Here is a 15,606-nt window from a genome sequence, read left to right as displayed (position 1 = left end):
AATATTCTTAGTAATATAAGCTCATAATACTGTCTTCGTTCAGAATTGTTTTTCGAATTGCAATGATTCATCATTGAATTCAAATTTAACACATGCATTACAGTGACTTACTGAGTAACCTTTACCAGGTTACGCTCTGTTTAATAAATTATTTTCTTCTCCCCTTTTCTAATTCATTAAATAGGATTTGATATATTTTAACATTTATCTAATCGGTTATTAAAATTAAAAACTATTGGCGACTTTGTGATTCGATTAAAATTAAATCAGTGAGCTCAAACTGCAAGTATGCATTTCAATAATTGCCAAATAACTAATAACTTGAATTTTGTAGAGTAGTTACAAATTACCAAGTCTTACAAAGTATCTGAAAAATATACTGTAATACAGTATAATATTATACATTTCTCTAGAATATCTCCTACCTACTCACAAAAAATTCTTGAGCGGTTAATTTTCCCCAAATGAGGTATTGTAACCACATGCAAGGCGATGTTGACGAGATCACTGTAATATGTAGTACTGAAAATTATGAAATTGTCTACCATCATAGCGGTGTGGATGATAGACAACATTTTGAATGTTTTCCCCTTTATCGTTAAAAATATCACGTACGCGTGAAGTCATGCGAGTATGTGTATGTGTGAGAGGTGAGAGTCGTTATCGAGCGTGGTAAAGATATACCTTCCTCTCCCCCCTCCCCGTTATTTGCTCCGTCACACTCGAGGGTCTGAGTTTATTTGTTTTAAAAAAAAAATGACTGACTGGGTCTCGGCCAATGGATACGATGATGGTTGATGATGTGGCTGCAACAAAAAAAAAAAAAAAATAAACTACTATTAAAAACCTCTTTTGTCGCTGGAAATGTTGTTTGCACAAGCGAAACGAAACGTTTTCATCAATGACGGCCATTATAATTAGAATGAAGATTTTTCGAACACAGAACGGAAACCTGCACCTTATTATAATAATAATCAGGAGAACGATGTAGTATACACCGAGTATAGTTGACAAGCGAAATGGAAGTCTTTAAACGATGCAGCAACGTCCATCGCGTGTTGCAGTGGCCTCTCATCTGGCAATGTTGTATACGCGTTTGGATATTGTGCACACGTCTCATTCGCTCCGTTGGTAATAAGCCGATCTCTTCTTTTTCATTAAACATCTAACCCGTGCTAAACGGAATAAAGGGTTCAGGAGCCATAGTATTTAATCAACTCTTTCAAAAGCACCGTAATAACGAGCCCATTTAATCCTTTCAACGATGACTTTCAGTAATAATCTGAAACGAAAATGTGATATATCGAATAGGAATTTAATAGAAGAAAATAATCCCGATTTTCTCGAACAATATACCGTGCAAAATCGATTCATTCAATATTGACGTATACAATAATTGCAGTGGCTGCATAGTCACTGGTGTGCAGGATGGTTATTGAAACCTTCATCCTTTGTATTTTATGTCATCAGTAACCATTCGAATAATCACATACGCAGCGTGCCTCGGCACATAGTCGTTTCTTTTTATCACCAAACTGTGCTCGAGAATAGTCGTTCAAGACAGTCGAGGGATGAAATCACTTCGGGGATATTTCTTATAGGTCTTTTTTCGCATTCTCAAAAATACATTTTTTTTTTTGTTAAGAAGACCTATAAAAATATATCGTTGGACGCAAAACTATATATAAATACTTAAACATAATATACAAATGAAACTAAATTAATAATGATTATAGTTAATGTAGGTAATGTAATAATAAGTGTAATTGTGATGGCGAACGTCGACACGATGTTTGTATGGATTTCCATTGTCACAGGAAATAATAAAAACGATCACGGGAGGCGAATAACACATTGAACATATCGATAAGACGGTTTTTTAACATCGATATCGGATATAGACAATATATAGTATGGTTTTTTCTAAACGATAATTATTCTGTATACCGATCTCTATTTGTTTTATATTATGCGTATTGTGTTAACTAACCCAATTTCGTCTTGTGTTGCAGAATGGGGTGGGAGATTGGCGTGTGGGTGATACGATCCACGGTCGAGGTGCATCTGGGTTCAACTGCAGACATGAGGACGCCATGTTAAGGTTTGTCGGGCGTAGTGGTACAACCGCGGTAATCGGAGCTCGGCCGATGGTGACGATAAACGGTGGCTGCAGTGGTTTCGTTCTGTTCAGGTTAACATGGTAGGTGGTCACCAGCCGCAGTCGACGGGAGGCGCCAACTGCACGGGCACTATGATGAACATACTGAACATAGACGCCGAGAACCGGGTGGTGCTGAACGTCGGCGGCATCAGGCACGAGACCTACAAGGCCACCCTGAAGAAAATACCCGCCACGAGATTGAGCCGGCTGACCGAGGCGTTGGCCAACTACGATCCGGTGCTGAACGAATACTTCTTCGACAGACATCCCGGCGTGTTTGCTCAGGTCCTCAACTATTACAGGTGGGTGATTTATACTGTATTACTGTAAAAATAATGACATTCGACTATAATTCAATCATGATATAAAAGTGCAAAACGTTCATGATTTGTATTGTATTGTATCATTAATGATATTTTAATGAAATATTTACTACTCAGTATAGGTACTTCAGCTCGCACCTCTAGCACAATATACTGTCACAACTCAAAATTTATAGTTTTGATAAAAAAGTGATTTGAAGTTTGAATTAAGATATCTTAAAGAGTTTTTTTTACCTATGCTTTCGAATCTAAAAAATCAAATACTCGCAAACACACTTTACAATATTACTTTTTTAAATATTACGAAATACTCTCCTGAACCCAAAAAGTTAGAATTGTAACCTTTAACAACTTCCAAGTAAATGCATGCTGTATTGCATCAAAAATTAATTTTATCACGTCCATATTCTAAAATATAGGGTATGGAATTTCATATTATAGCTGAAATATCACAAATCGTACATTTCATTCAACATATCACACAATAATTAGTTTTTAATTAGTTCATGAACGCCACAAATTGAAAGAAGGCAGTCTTGAATTTTGATTTTGGTGATTAATTATTAGGTAAATTAAAATAAGTATACTGCCACACAGTAAATATAGCTCTCTTTCTTTGAAAATTAAATCATTCAATACTGACACATCTTTTTTGTGGCTAGATGAAAAAATCATACTGAATGTGACTTTCTTGCATTTGATAAATCTATTTTTTCGCTATTCTAATGTAATCATAACTCAAAATTAATGAATATTCGATGGAGTCTTATTCTAGAGGTGCGATACTATCGTAATATGGAATCATGCATAATATTGTTCAGTGTCAAGGGTGTGTGAGTTTATGGAAATAAATAACATATGTTTTTTAAAGTTAAATCAAAGTATTGAACTTAAAATTATCAGTAAATAGTTCACCAGTAATATATTTGACTCTATACGCTTAAAGTTAATACTTAAAACAGTAATTACTTTGCTCAATTTATTTTTAAAAAATCAATTAATTTTTTCTTTTCATAATCACTCTTGTTCTTCACATAATATTATTGATTGTGCAATATTCCAAATGTATTCATAATAATTAAAAATTAACCATTTTTTTTTTAAACATTCATACTATACTATCAGAACTGTTGTGAATAGACTCATGTTTCTGAAAAATTGTTAAACGAAGAAATATGTATTGGTTTGATTGTATTTTAAATCGTTGTACACATGATGGTGTATACAGCGTGAAAAAATATAAAAACAACTTATTTTTGATTATAACTGTCGTTAAACATATATATATATATATATATATATATGTATGTATAAACAATATTTTTATTTAATAACGTATCATTTTTTAATTTACTAGTTAATTTATTAATTTTATAAGACAATTAACTATGTATTTATGTTTAAATGTTTTAGACAAATTAACCTTTTATCTAATTTGATGTTTCGTATATCATATGCTATACAATTCGTTATATGATAAAATCGTGTAAAGATTCTTATATACACTACCATGTAATATAATATATACGAGTAACGAAATATTCACGGTCTATATTTTAAGCTGTGGATCAATAATATTTATAGCTACTCGAAGATTATATTACTTTATTGCAGATTTCAATAAACATGAATATTAGATTCATAGAATTTACATTTAAAAAATATACTATTGTGGTCTGAGTGTACATTATTATTATATGTAATCAGCTTAAGCCAAAGCACTATGATTCCGTTCGCAGCATTAACTCCTGATCGGATTTAAAAAAATGACAAAAAAAAACAATAATATCCTTGAATAATGTAAAATATAGTAGATATAGAAATTCACAATAGAAATACATTTAAATTACATATAATATAATATTCAAGCTTTATTGTATGTGTGTCTTACCACATGTTAACATTAACATCCGAATATCGATTCGTGCGATTTGTTGGTTAAATGAAATTAGCCACCGCAATAATATTATATTGTTGCGATTACCCACTAGTGTATAGGTAAAGGTTTTTTGGTCGGAAACAATAGCTATGTTATAGTCACTTGTAGTCTTTGATCAAAGTAAGCAAATCTCGTGTACCCTATATTTTACGAAATGTAAAAATAAATGTCACGATTCTTTTTTTAAATTAAAATTTTATCGAAAAAAACAATGCGTAGGTATGTATTATAGAGTAAAATTCAGTTTCTGAATTAAAAAACAAAAAATGATCATAAATAAGGGAAAGTTACAAAATTATTATGGTATACCTTTTATAATGTATGAATGAAATATTTTCAATTGTTAATCGGACATATTTTTCTACAAATAAACATGGAAATGGATTTTCATTTTAGACCGGCTATATATATCATTTATATATTGCTCACATAGTAGTTTGTCTTATATATTATGTAGTTGCGTTTTCAAAAGTTTGTTTTCTTATTTTATTTCTTATTTTTTTTTTTAGACAGTGAGCTGTCGGAATATTCCTTTATACTCATCCATCTTCCATAAAACTCTCACAACTCACTAAATGCCTACTTTATGTCAATCATTGGTGTTATAACTTGGTTTCGTTTAAATTTTCTCGCTGCAGCCATAATAATAATAATAATAATAATAAAATTAATATTAAAATGACTTTTCAGGGTTAATAAAAAAAAAAAACCATTAGATTTTTTGAGTAGAAAACTAACGAGACAGGTTTAATTGATTATTCGCACCTACACAAACAAACGGACCCGCCCACGAGCCACAACACGAATAATGTCAAGCTTTTAACTTCATTATCGTATCATTCTCCCTTAATATTTTCAATAAGTTTATCATATAATAATCATACCATAAAATAATGTTGTGTTTAACTTCATTCAGCCTCGTGTTGTAGCTCCGCCTATATTGTCCGTCCGGCGGTAGCGTGATGTAGCGTCGTTATTTTTCGTTTTTATCTTGTTACAGCACTACTGTAGCTCGTGTAAAACAATAATAATGATAGCAATAAAGTACCGGCAGCGCGCGCAAATCGTGGATATGAGTTTTACCCTCGCCCTAAAATTGTAGGAATATCGAAAAATAAGGGTTGATTGTTTCAAAACATTTTTACAATGTACTACCTATTTAAAATTGTATGTACTATTAAAACTTGTGTTCGATTGGTTATATATTATAAACCCTACTTTAATAACTAAAGTATTTAAGGCATATTTTAATTGGAGTTTTTTTAATATCTGAAGGACATATGTTTTCTGTTTTTGGGGTGTATTGGTACATACTTGATGGTTAATAAATGTTTAATAGTAGTATAATTAAAAACTGTGTGTGTTAAAAATAAAGACATTTAATAGTGATGTGCATTAATTTTAAGTACCTATATTTTTAAACCATGTTAAATCCAGTATATACTGACTTTGATCTTATGGGTTGATAAAAAAATTAAATTTCTTGTATCTTCCATGATATTGCTCGTTTAACGATAAAATAATCATACTATCTATACGTAAAAAATATTATAATGACCGAAACCCTCTTCGCTGTATCAGAAGTAAAAACTCCCGGGAGAACAGCAGTAAAGAATAATATCGTGAAATATCGACATATCGTAAGTGCGAAAAAAGAGGCATATTTATATGCCTACGCGTAAAAATGGAGGTTTTGGTATTTTCGTTTTTATTTCATTTCCGTATACTATAGTAGATATGTAGGTAGGTATGTTATTATTGACATTATGGTTAGATTAGGTGGGTGCCGTGGTTATCATTTCGATGTATTATTATTATTATTATTATTTTCGCTTACCAAACTGGTGGAAGATATAACACAGATTTTCGCGTGACCGATAAAAACCAACACCGGCGCGAAAACTGACGATAAATCGGCGAGATATTACTGTCGTTTCTGAACCGACGCGCGATGTAGGTAATAATTTTTCTCCTCGTTGGGAACTGACGACTGCTGCAGTCTATGCCGTACGCAATATTGATCCACGGTCTTCTCGCTTTTTGAAGAACCTAGACTTAACTTGTGAACTCGTAAATGGTCGTTAAATAAATTTAACAACTGTTTCAGCGAATAATTTTGCCCTAGGAAAAATATTCAGTGAACAGCCCTACAACATCGGGATTAGATAAACATTTGTACCTGTGTCACGATACGTTACTGTAAGACTTTTAATGTTATTTGAATGTATACACCTAAACAAGAAATGCTTTCGTTGATCGTTTAAGTACATATTTTATTTCTAGTTAAAAATAAATTCTTAAGTAAACAAAATCATCTCGTACATTGAATGTTGTCCAAACGTCCGTCTAATCTATAAAAAATCAAAAAAAAGTTTACTATTTTTTTTTATTGATCAATGTATACCACCGAAATGAATAACTCAGTTCATCTTGTCATTGTTAGAAGAACTGATTAGTGATTACAACCAATGGATGTTATTAAAATTATATAATTTTTTTTACTGCCATTATCGTTAAATATCACAGTTCAACAATTACTAACAGTGAATAGATAATAATTGAAATTGAGATATAATCGACTTAATTTCAATCGTGTTTGAAGTGAAAAATCAACTTTCATATTGTTTTTAAATATTATTATAGTAATAATACCAATATAGTAACAATAATAGATACCTATGTATTAAATTTAAAAAATAATAAAATAAATATATGTAACACCCCACATGGTAAGAGTACAGTACTCAAACACTAAAATTATCGTTAAATTAACACAAGAAAATAATAACTGAAAGAACTGAGAACAAATTAAACATCAATATTCAAATTATAAAAACAACTTTTTAGCTTAGAACAGGAATCGAAAAAAAAAGTCGTCAAAATTACTAATTTTATTACAAATTGTTGATAGGCGATACACTGGACTATTTGTGAAGTAGTTGTTTTTAGAATGAGGTTGCAAAAGGTGGGTTAATTCTGGAGTTAAAAGAAACTAAATACAACTTTATTTCATTTTATTCAACTCAATATTTTTTTTTTTTTATTGAATTAATTAATTGTGTTTACAAACCAAATATTTTTACAAAGTTCTATTCTTACATACAATAAGTACAAATAATCATGAATAAACAATAAATATATTCTTTTTTTAGTTGTCTGGTTTATCTTCTAGGAAAACGTCTCATGGTGGGCGTGGTTTTTCCACAGGTTTTAGATGTTTTTAATCACTGATCATATTGTAATGGAGAGCTACTTTAGTTTTATTTATGAAAATGATGAAGTTTTTAGTATTAGTTAATTATCGATGTTGATAGGGAAATCCCGTGGCATTGAACTATTGATGTTTCACGTGAACTAAAAGGCTTTGAGTGCTATTCGTAGAATTTTTTTTGGAGAACTTGCAATATTTTTTTCATTGGAAAAGCGGCAGCCGATAATATACTGGGCATGCGTAAGATAATATCGGTCCTACTATTGCCTTAAATATAGCAGTAGACAGCATTTCATCTGCACGGTTGAAGTGTAGCTTAATAGGGTGTACGCTGTGTAGTACCTATAGGATTTTCATCCTTCTGTATCCTTGGTTTAGTCTTTTATTGATGTCGTCACAATTTAAATATGCATATACATGATGTTCCGTTATGTTTCAACTTAATATCGTTATTGCTTTATATATTATTGATCTTTGTGAAAACTGTCACATGGTAGGATGGCGATGATATAATATAATATATCACCGCCATAGTATGTGACTTTATTACATACCATATTATGATTTTTATGAAGCGAGATATTCTTTTATATGAACTGTTTTGTAGGGTAGTTCCTTTATTATATATAATGCATATTTTTAAGTTTATATATATATTGGTACCAACGACCCTAGTTTAATAAAATAATATCACAAATCCTTTTAACTCATCTAGTCATCAAAAACGGTCTTAATATTTCAGTCGTCATCGAACCCCCCACTGCTGCTTCTTGGCCATTAAAATTTGGAAAAAATGAACATTTACAGGTGAAGATGATTGTTTTCATCTCACAAACTCTTCCGATATTAAAGTTGGAATTATGGAATAGTTCTGAAAACGCTCGTGAACATTCATCTCCATTCCATCACATTGTCGCTACCAATACCCCCTACCTTTCTGGAAAGGCAACCAAAATACCCCAGTTGTTTAATACGCTTTAAACAGCAGCTGTCAAACATAGAAATTGACAAGTTGTCACTCTATCGTCGAACCCAACAAACTTGGTCATATTATAAAGAATACGTATATACACATATACAAACTTTGAATAATATATATATATTTTATATAATATGTTTGCGAGGTTTTTAACATAGTATTGATTTTTTGTCGAAAACACACACACACCCACAGATACATAATATATAATGTATATTATTATATATAATATTTATGTATCAGAATGAGAGAGATAGAACGCTGAACGGAATAACTAAGGATTTTTTTTAAAACTTTGATATGTTTTACAAATAAGAAAATGTAATTTATATAAATAGAATATTATTATACAAAAAATGATAGTTGCATTAAGCTTAGAAGCATTCTTAAAATTAAAATTATACAATGACAATATACTTACTAACTAAGCAAGAATGATTTTATGCTTTTGATAGATATTTGAAAACACATTAACCAATTATTTTTTTCAAGGAATTATTTAACATAAATCAAACATTATACAAACCACCAAAAGGAGTTATTTTAAATCGTATAACCATTATTATTATTTATATGAGTAAATGGCAATTATTATAATTGAATAGAAATGATACTCAGAACTTTAAAACATCACATAATAGTTTTATGAATATGGTTTAACGCTTAATGAGCCAGTTTAATTCTTACGACTGACGTAAAACGTATTCACATACACACAACACATGTGTATCAGTGGCGTGATGACCATGATTTTGAAGGACGGTTGCCCAATAATCTTAAAGATGTGGGTGGGTGCAGGGTGGATGAGTACTGGATTTAGTGGAAAATTGTAGTACCTACAAGACTAACTTCATCTGAATACGATATTTAATAAGAATAATAACTTCAATAATAAGTATAACTATACCATACCGAAGTAGTCAAGGGGTGGTAGGTCATTCAAAAAATAAATTGCTTGATAAAATATTTCATTTCGCCACGCCACTGGTGTATGTACCGTGTGACATACATAGCAATATTTTGTTGGATGTGTAATAGCACATTTTAAAATATATAAAATATGTCAATGTCAAAGTTATATTAATAAAATTTCAACTTGACAGTTTTATAAAATTATCTATATTATTTTTAATTGAACTGTTCGATACAAGTTTTCTAAATTACTCAAAAAAAGTTTATTCGTTTCTGTGAAAATATTTAAAACCTTATAACTATAATTTTAACTATTTTATTTTAGTTATCAATTAACCTGAGTAAATTTAAGTCCATCAACTGTTAAATATGATGCCAGCTATATGCAATACGATTCGTTATTATTATTATACATAGTGATAACAATGCAGACAAGCCGAGAACATTTCCATAAAATTATTGTTTCATCAAAGAGAAACCATAAGTATTGTTTCATATTTCCATATGGCACCGTACTGTAGTATAAATAAAAACGTGAAACCGCGAATCGATTAAATTGTTTACGAACAACGTATACTCAATACTACATTGAATCGTTTTATTCATACTACAAAAAATTAAAAGTTTAAGAATATAAACTATTTATATAATAGTATACAAACTAATAATTGGTACCTTCTCTTGTTTTTATCTTTACAGCGGACTTTTTAATCTACGGCACAACTGCACAAGTAATGATTATTATGTTTTTAGAAGCTCGCTTCTGTGCGTACTAAATACACGAGGTAGATATTTTTGTTGTGAAAGTTGTGGTGTTACTGTGTTAGGTTATTCGTTGTGTTTAAACCATGGTTAAGTATTGTATGATGTATATGCTTATATATTATGTTGTTGTCTTATCCTTACCTGCAGTTATTTAAAATACACTTATTTAAAGTCAATCGAATTACGAAAATATTTTTAGTGGACATTTGAATAATGACTAATGTTATCATAATTTGTATTTCCCACATAATGTCCTAAAGTATAAGTTAAATAAATTGTCAATATTTAAATCATGTATTACACTCATAAATATTTTTATATACAGTATACACTTATAAATGTTTATATACTACTTACAGCACGTATTAAGCGGTATTAGACTATTCTAGTAAGTTGTATAAATTAAAAGCTCAAAACCATAAATATCATTGACCTTGACCTTTAAACGGTGGCCCACCCTATATTATGTATCACGTTACAATATGATATGGACCATTAACTCTAATTAAAAAACAGCTTTCATTCTGAATAAATAACACAAGTCGTTTATTTTTTAAAACGAAAGAATGAAGTTTAAAAAAAAAAGAATAAATAAATAATGAAACATTTTTATTATTATTGGGTAAAGTGTAAGTTTTTTACAGTGTGCTGTTTCTGCTATTAAAATTGATATCCAACCATCATTTGAACAGTGATTTGAGAAGTGTGCGTTTTGGGATAATAGAAACGAACTCTGAGATAAGAATGGATCAACAGCACTTTGTTTGTTGACACAGTATTTAGAGCAACATCACAAAATCCATGGTTCTCAAAAATATAGCAGGATCATTTACTTTTTGATGCAGAGCCAGATAAATATTATAACTTAACTCTCAGAATCTGAACATAATACGCTGTACTAACATTTTATTGGAACAGTTTTATTTTTTATGAAATATCATGACGCACGAGTTGGTGATTACTACGAGTAATGGGTATTTTATATTAAGTATAATATTATCCCTCTTTATAAATCTTCTTAGTGCGCAATATCGATGTGGTGGATGATTTTAAATCAGAAACTTTTTCACTTTCGTTATTGTTTATTTCGATCAGTAAAATCCAAGAATAACGAAATGGAATATTAGGTATGCACAGAAACTTTCTGATACTCGGAAAAAAAACAAAAAAATTGATGATGGTGTGATAATATAAATGTAATATAATATCATGTTAGTTTATTGAAGTATAAATGTATAAATCACCGGTCTGTATTTCTGGCAGGTATAATAATAAAATAAATGGCATTTTGAATGGGTATAACTATGATGCAAAATAATAAAACAAACAAATAATAGCTATTCGAGTTTCACATAATATCCTGGGGCATAGGTGTATGATAAAAATTTAATACAATAGGTTCCTCGTACGTTTTTTTTACCCTATTTCTCCAGTAGCAACGCAATAGGTTTTAGAAGATTTTTTATATTTTGTTTTTATTTTCGTAAATTTACAAAAAAAAAAACAATCCCTAAAATGTACCTGGTAGGGTGGCACTGCTAAGTGCCCGTCAATAAAATATGCTAACCTCTTGTCAATAACCATAATAATAATTATCAAATTTACTCATAATACTTATGGCAATGTATACTTTTAAGAATAAAAATAATTTTAATTTAAAAAAATATATATATATATTAAATTGTAATAAACAATAGTATACGGATAGTATTATGACATTAAACCACAGCTAAGGCAAACATATAAACACGGTTATAAATATGACATGGTTTTGGTATACGTTTTATATTAATAATAATGTCAGTAGTATTTAATTCTTTTTTAAAGTTTCGTGCTTGTTAGAATAAATGTATATGGTTGTAGTTTTAAGAGAAATCCGGTAATATGTTCTTCAAAACGAAAATGCATACCAATATAAAGATGTAGTGGCCCATATTGTAATAAAATAAAATTAAAGTACTCTCCGATATGGCTATATGCATAGTGTATAATATATATTTGTGGGTGTATACCCGCCTTGCTCTTTAATCTCTCTAATCCGGGTAAAATTTATAATAATTTCCGGAATGCCGTGTGGCGTGGATAGTGGATCGGAATGTGCTGCAACGTCGTCTTATATGATATGCGCGTATCGTATATATAATATCATACAGGCAAAGCCAGCAGCTGAGACCTGCAGTTTTGCGGTTGTGCCGTCAGAGTACCATCGCACGTGATATACAATATAATATATTATATTCCCGTGCGCGAGTGCTTGTGTGTGTGTGCGTGTGCGAGTGTATGTGTGTGCACTTGGATAGGGAGTACGAAATTAATTTACCATCCACACCCACGGTCCCAGACGACAAAGAGGACGTTAAACCGGGGAGGGTGGTGCAGAAAATTGTGGTGTAGAGAAGGACGAGAAGAAGGAGAAGAACGAGGCAGCAGACGCAGTGACGAGCGTCAAAAGAATTAAAATGGACGTGGACAAAAGGGTGTCGGCAGTGGACTGGTGTACAGGTATATATACAGCGTGATCAATTTACATGTCTACACGAATTTCGAGATTTAAAAACTTGCGAACCACTATATGGTTGAAGTATTAATTTTTATTTTCAATGAAGTGTTATGAATCCTTTAAATCAGATTTTTTTGTAAAACACAAAAATTGACTATATGAGTTACCGTGCAAAAATACCTTCCCGTATACCTAGGGGTTTCAGCTGACCGTGTGGGCGATACGCTGTCGACGATAATAATATATCGTTTAATATGCATACGTCGGCAGGTACTCATGTAACGTAATACTCGAGAACTCCGTACAATTGATTTTGACATAGTCGACAACTAGGTGGTACAGTGCACGTGTACCACACTTGTTACGAGTATCTATGTGTGGAACTATTGTACCTATACTGTATAATATTATATGCTACACCGTACAAGGCTACAAGACTACAAAAACTTTTTACTCTAATTATAATTTAATAGTATGCGATCGAGTAAAAGGTACAAAGTTTCGTTTCGATAAAATCTATAGAAACAAAGGATAGATCACTCGCCGCTGCTCGCCTATCCCAACTGTTCTATGCATTATGTTGCTATCGTACGACGGATCATGGCCTATATATGTATATGGGGCGTGAAATACAAAATTATGAAATGTGTAGATATAATATTATAACGATTAATTTCTGTATTCCTTGGTTGTACGTGTTCATTGTTCGTGTCATACTCTAGAGAAAACTATTGAAACAATTGTTTGGTAGATAAGATGTTTTTTCAACAATAAAATTCCTACTAAACGAATATAATTAATAGTGCGGTTTGATCATTATACCTAATACAACTGTTTGTTTTTCTTGAGTATTATTCTTACCTATTCAGTTTCAGAGACAGCCATTTTTACGTATATAATAATATAATCACTAGTCGGTATTGCAATATCAAAAAATGTAATTAGTTAAATACTCTAAACTGAAGAAATATTAGAATATTAGAATCTGAAACTAAAGTTTTAATTTAGAAATAAGTATAACAATATTATTACATGCTAGTTGTTTAAATTTTTAAACTGATTTATGGTGGAATTTAAATGAAAGTTATTTAGATGAAATATAATATGAACATTATAATTTACTTAAAAATTAATGTTCAACGTTTATGAATTGTCATACGAATTGCAGTGTAAAATTATTAATTTTCTTTGTATTTTTTATTTTTTATTTTTTGTATTTAAAAAATAAACACAAAATGTTTATAAATCGTAGCTATATATTTAAGTGTATAACAATCGTATTTATAAATTGATATAGTCTAGAAGTAGGAAAATATTATTGATGAAGTATTGAGTGCCGGGTGGAGGGGAGTTTCGATGACTCAAGTTAAAATGTCTGCTATTCTATTGATTAAAGTTTTTAAGTAGGAACCTATGTTATTTTTATTTATATAATCTATTTTTTAACGTATTGGTACTTATGTTTAACGTGGGGAGTCCACAATAAAGTCATTGTGAATTTTTATATTATTCATTATCTTTCGTTATTTCCATTATATTCGTATTCTAAATATTACACTTATATCTACTTATATCTACTCAATATATTTAAAAGAAAACATCTGCGTGTACAATTTTGTTCCAAAAATACTGAGACCAGTGAGACTATTTTAGTCCTTTGTTATTTCACCCGAAAGTTTGACGTACTTTTTTTCTTTAATATATGCGCTATGCATTTTTTATTTCGAAGATGAAAAATGGAAGGGTAAAAATACACTTTTTTAACAAAACATTCTCAAACATTTTATGAATTCCGTTCCAATTATTATTCTATAGTCTCATTTTGTCAACAGTTATAAATTTTAAATCGCGATACTAATTGTATTTTTGTATTATTTGGAGTTTCTGCTCTTGTAATTTTTATGGAAGTTCCAAAATTATTATTTTTTTTTTCTAATGACATTTTGAATATAAGTAGTTACCTACGCTGGTTATGTTTGTTAAATTATAATATGTAAAAACAAATTTCTTGAATTGATAATTTGATAGATAGCTCTTAAATTGTGGCAACATAATTTAAACCAACGAAAGGAAGTGATAAAAAATACAACTCAATTTTACAATATTTTAAGAACCGTAAATATGCTTACCTATTTGTACTTACATTATTTCTCGTTAAAATTCCCAGTTGTGTTGATATGTCTATAACTTTTATTGTTCAACGAGCCGAAGATTTGCTCTGGAATTAATTTTTAAGGGTTCTATTGTTTTGTGGTATTTTAGCATATTATGTAGGCAGGTACTTGTGAACTATCGTAGTCCGTAAAATGATTTCAAGTACATATGTTGTCGAACGTTTCACTATAATTATATCCATTACAATTCCATAAATTATTTAGCAACTCAGCATCCATTTGAAGTTTGAACTTCATATAACAGCATTATTTTGTCTTGCAGGACGGGTAAACTTCATTACCCGACGGATGTTTGCGGGCCGTTGTTCGAAGAAGAATTGGAGTTTTGGGGTCTGGATGCGAACCAAGTGGAACCCTGTTGCTGGATGACCTACACCCAGGTAAGTTCTTACTCAGTCGATTTGCATCGGTAAACACGCCATTTGGGGTATATTTATATTATATAGGATGGGTAACTATATTTAATGAGCGCAAGTGTTGGTATATCTTATTATAATAATAATTACGGTCGTAAACTGTAGCTGAAATTTGATTACATGTTAAATTATAAATCCCTCGAGCTCGGCATCGTTCGACACCATTTTATTGTTGTTATTTTAGGTAGTGTTATTGTAGCGTCACACCGAAGTTTTGAAATTTATG

At 30.5% G+C, this 15,606-nt stretch overlaps 1 protein-coding gene across 3 annotated transcripts in view; it reads left to right on the top strand.

Moving 5' to 3' along the window:
- The window catches only part of LOC111037528 (potassium voltage-gated channel protein Shaw-like), a 65,574-nt gene extending 50,182 nt beyond the window's left edge, over window positions 1-15,392 (top strand). For 2 of the 3 annotated variants that reach the window (XM_022320157.1, XM_022320158.1), the window contains exons 3-5: window positions 2,013-2,101; window positions 2,192-2,463; window positions 15,227-15,392. In XM_022320157.1, the coding sequence (XP_022175849.1) occupies window positions 2,198-2,463; window positions 15,227-15,377 (417 nt within the window). In that variant the 5' untranslated portion in view covers window positions 2,013-2,101; window positions 2,192-2,197 and the 3' untranslated portion in view covers window positions 15,378-15,392. Of the gene's footprint in view, window positions 1-2,012; window positions 2,464-15,226 lie in introns of all 3 variants that reach the window. The other variant, XM_022320159.1, reaches the window with a different exon arrangement.
- Window positions 15,393-15,606: the final 214 nt, after the last annotated feature.

Source organism: Myzus persicae, unplaced genomic scaffold, assembly GCF_001856785.1.
Source record: "Myzus persicae strain clone G006 unplaced genomic scaffold, MPER_G0061.0, whole genome shotgun sequence".
In the NCBI taxonomy this organism is placed as follows: domain Eukaryota; kingdom Metazoa; phylum Arthropoda; class Insecta; order Hemiptera; family Aphididae; genus Myzus; species Myzus persicae.
The sequence above is the reverse complement of the archived record's forward strand: the minus strand, read 5'-3'. Positions and strand labels throughout refer to the sequence as shown.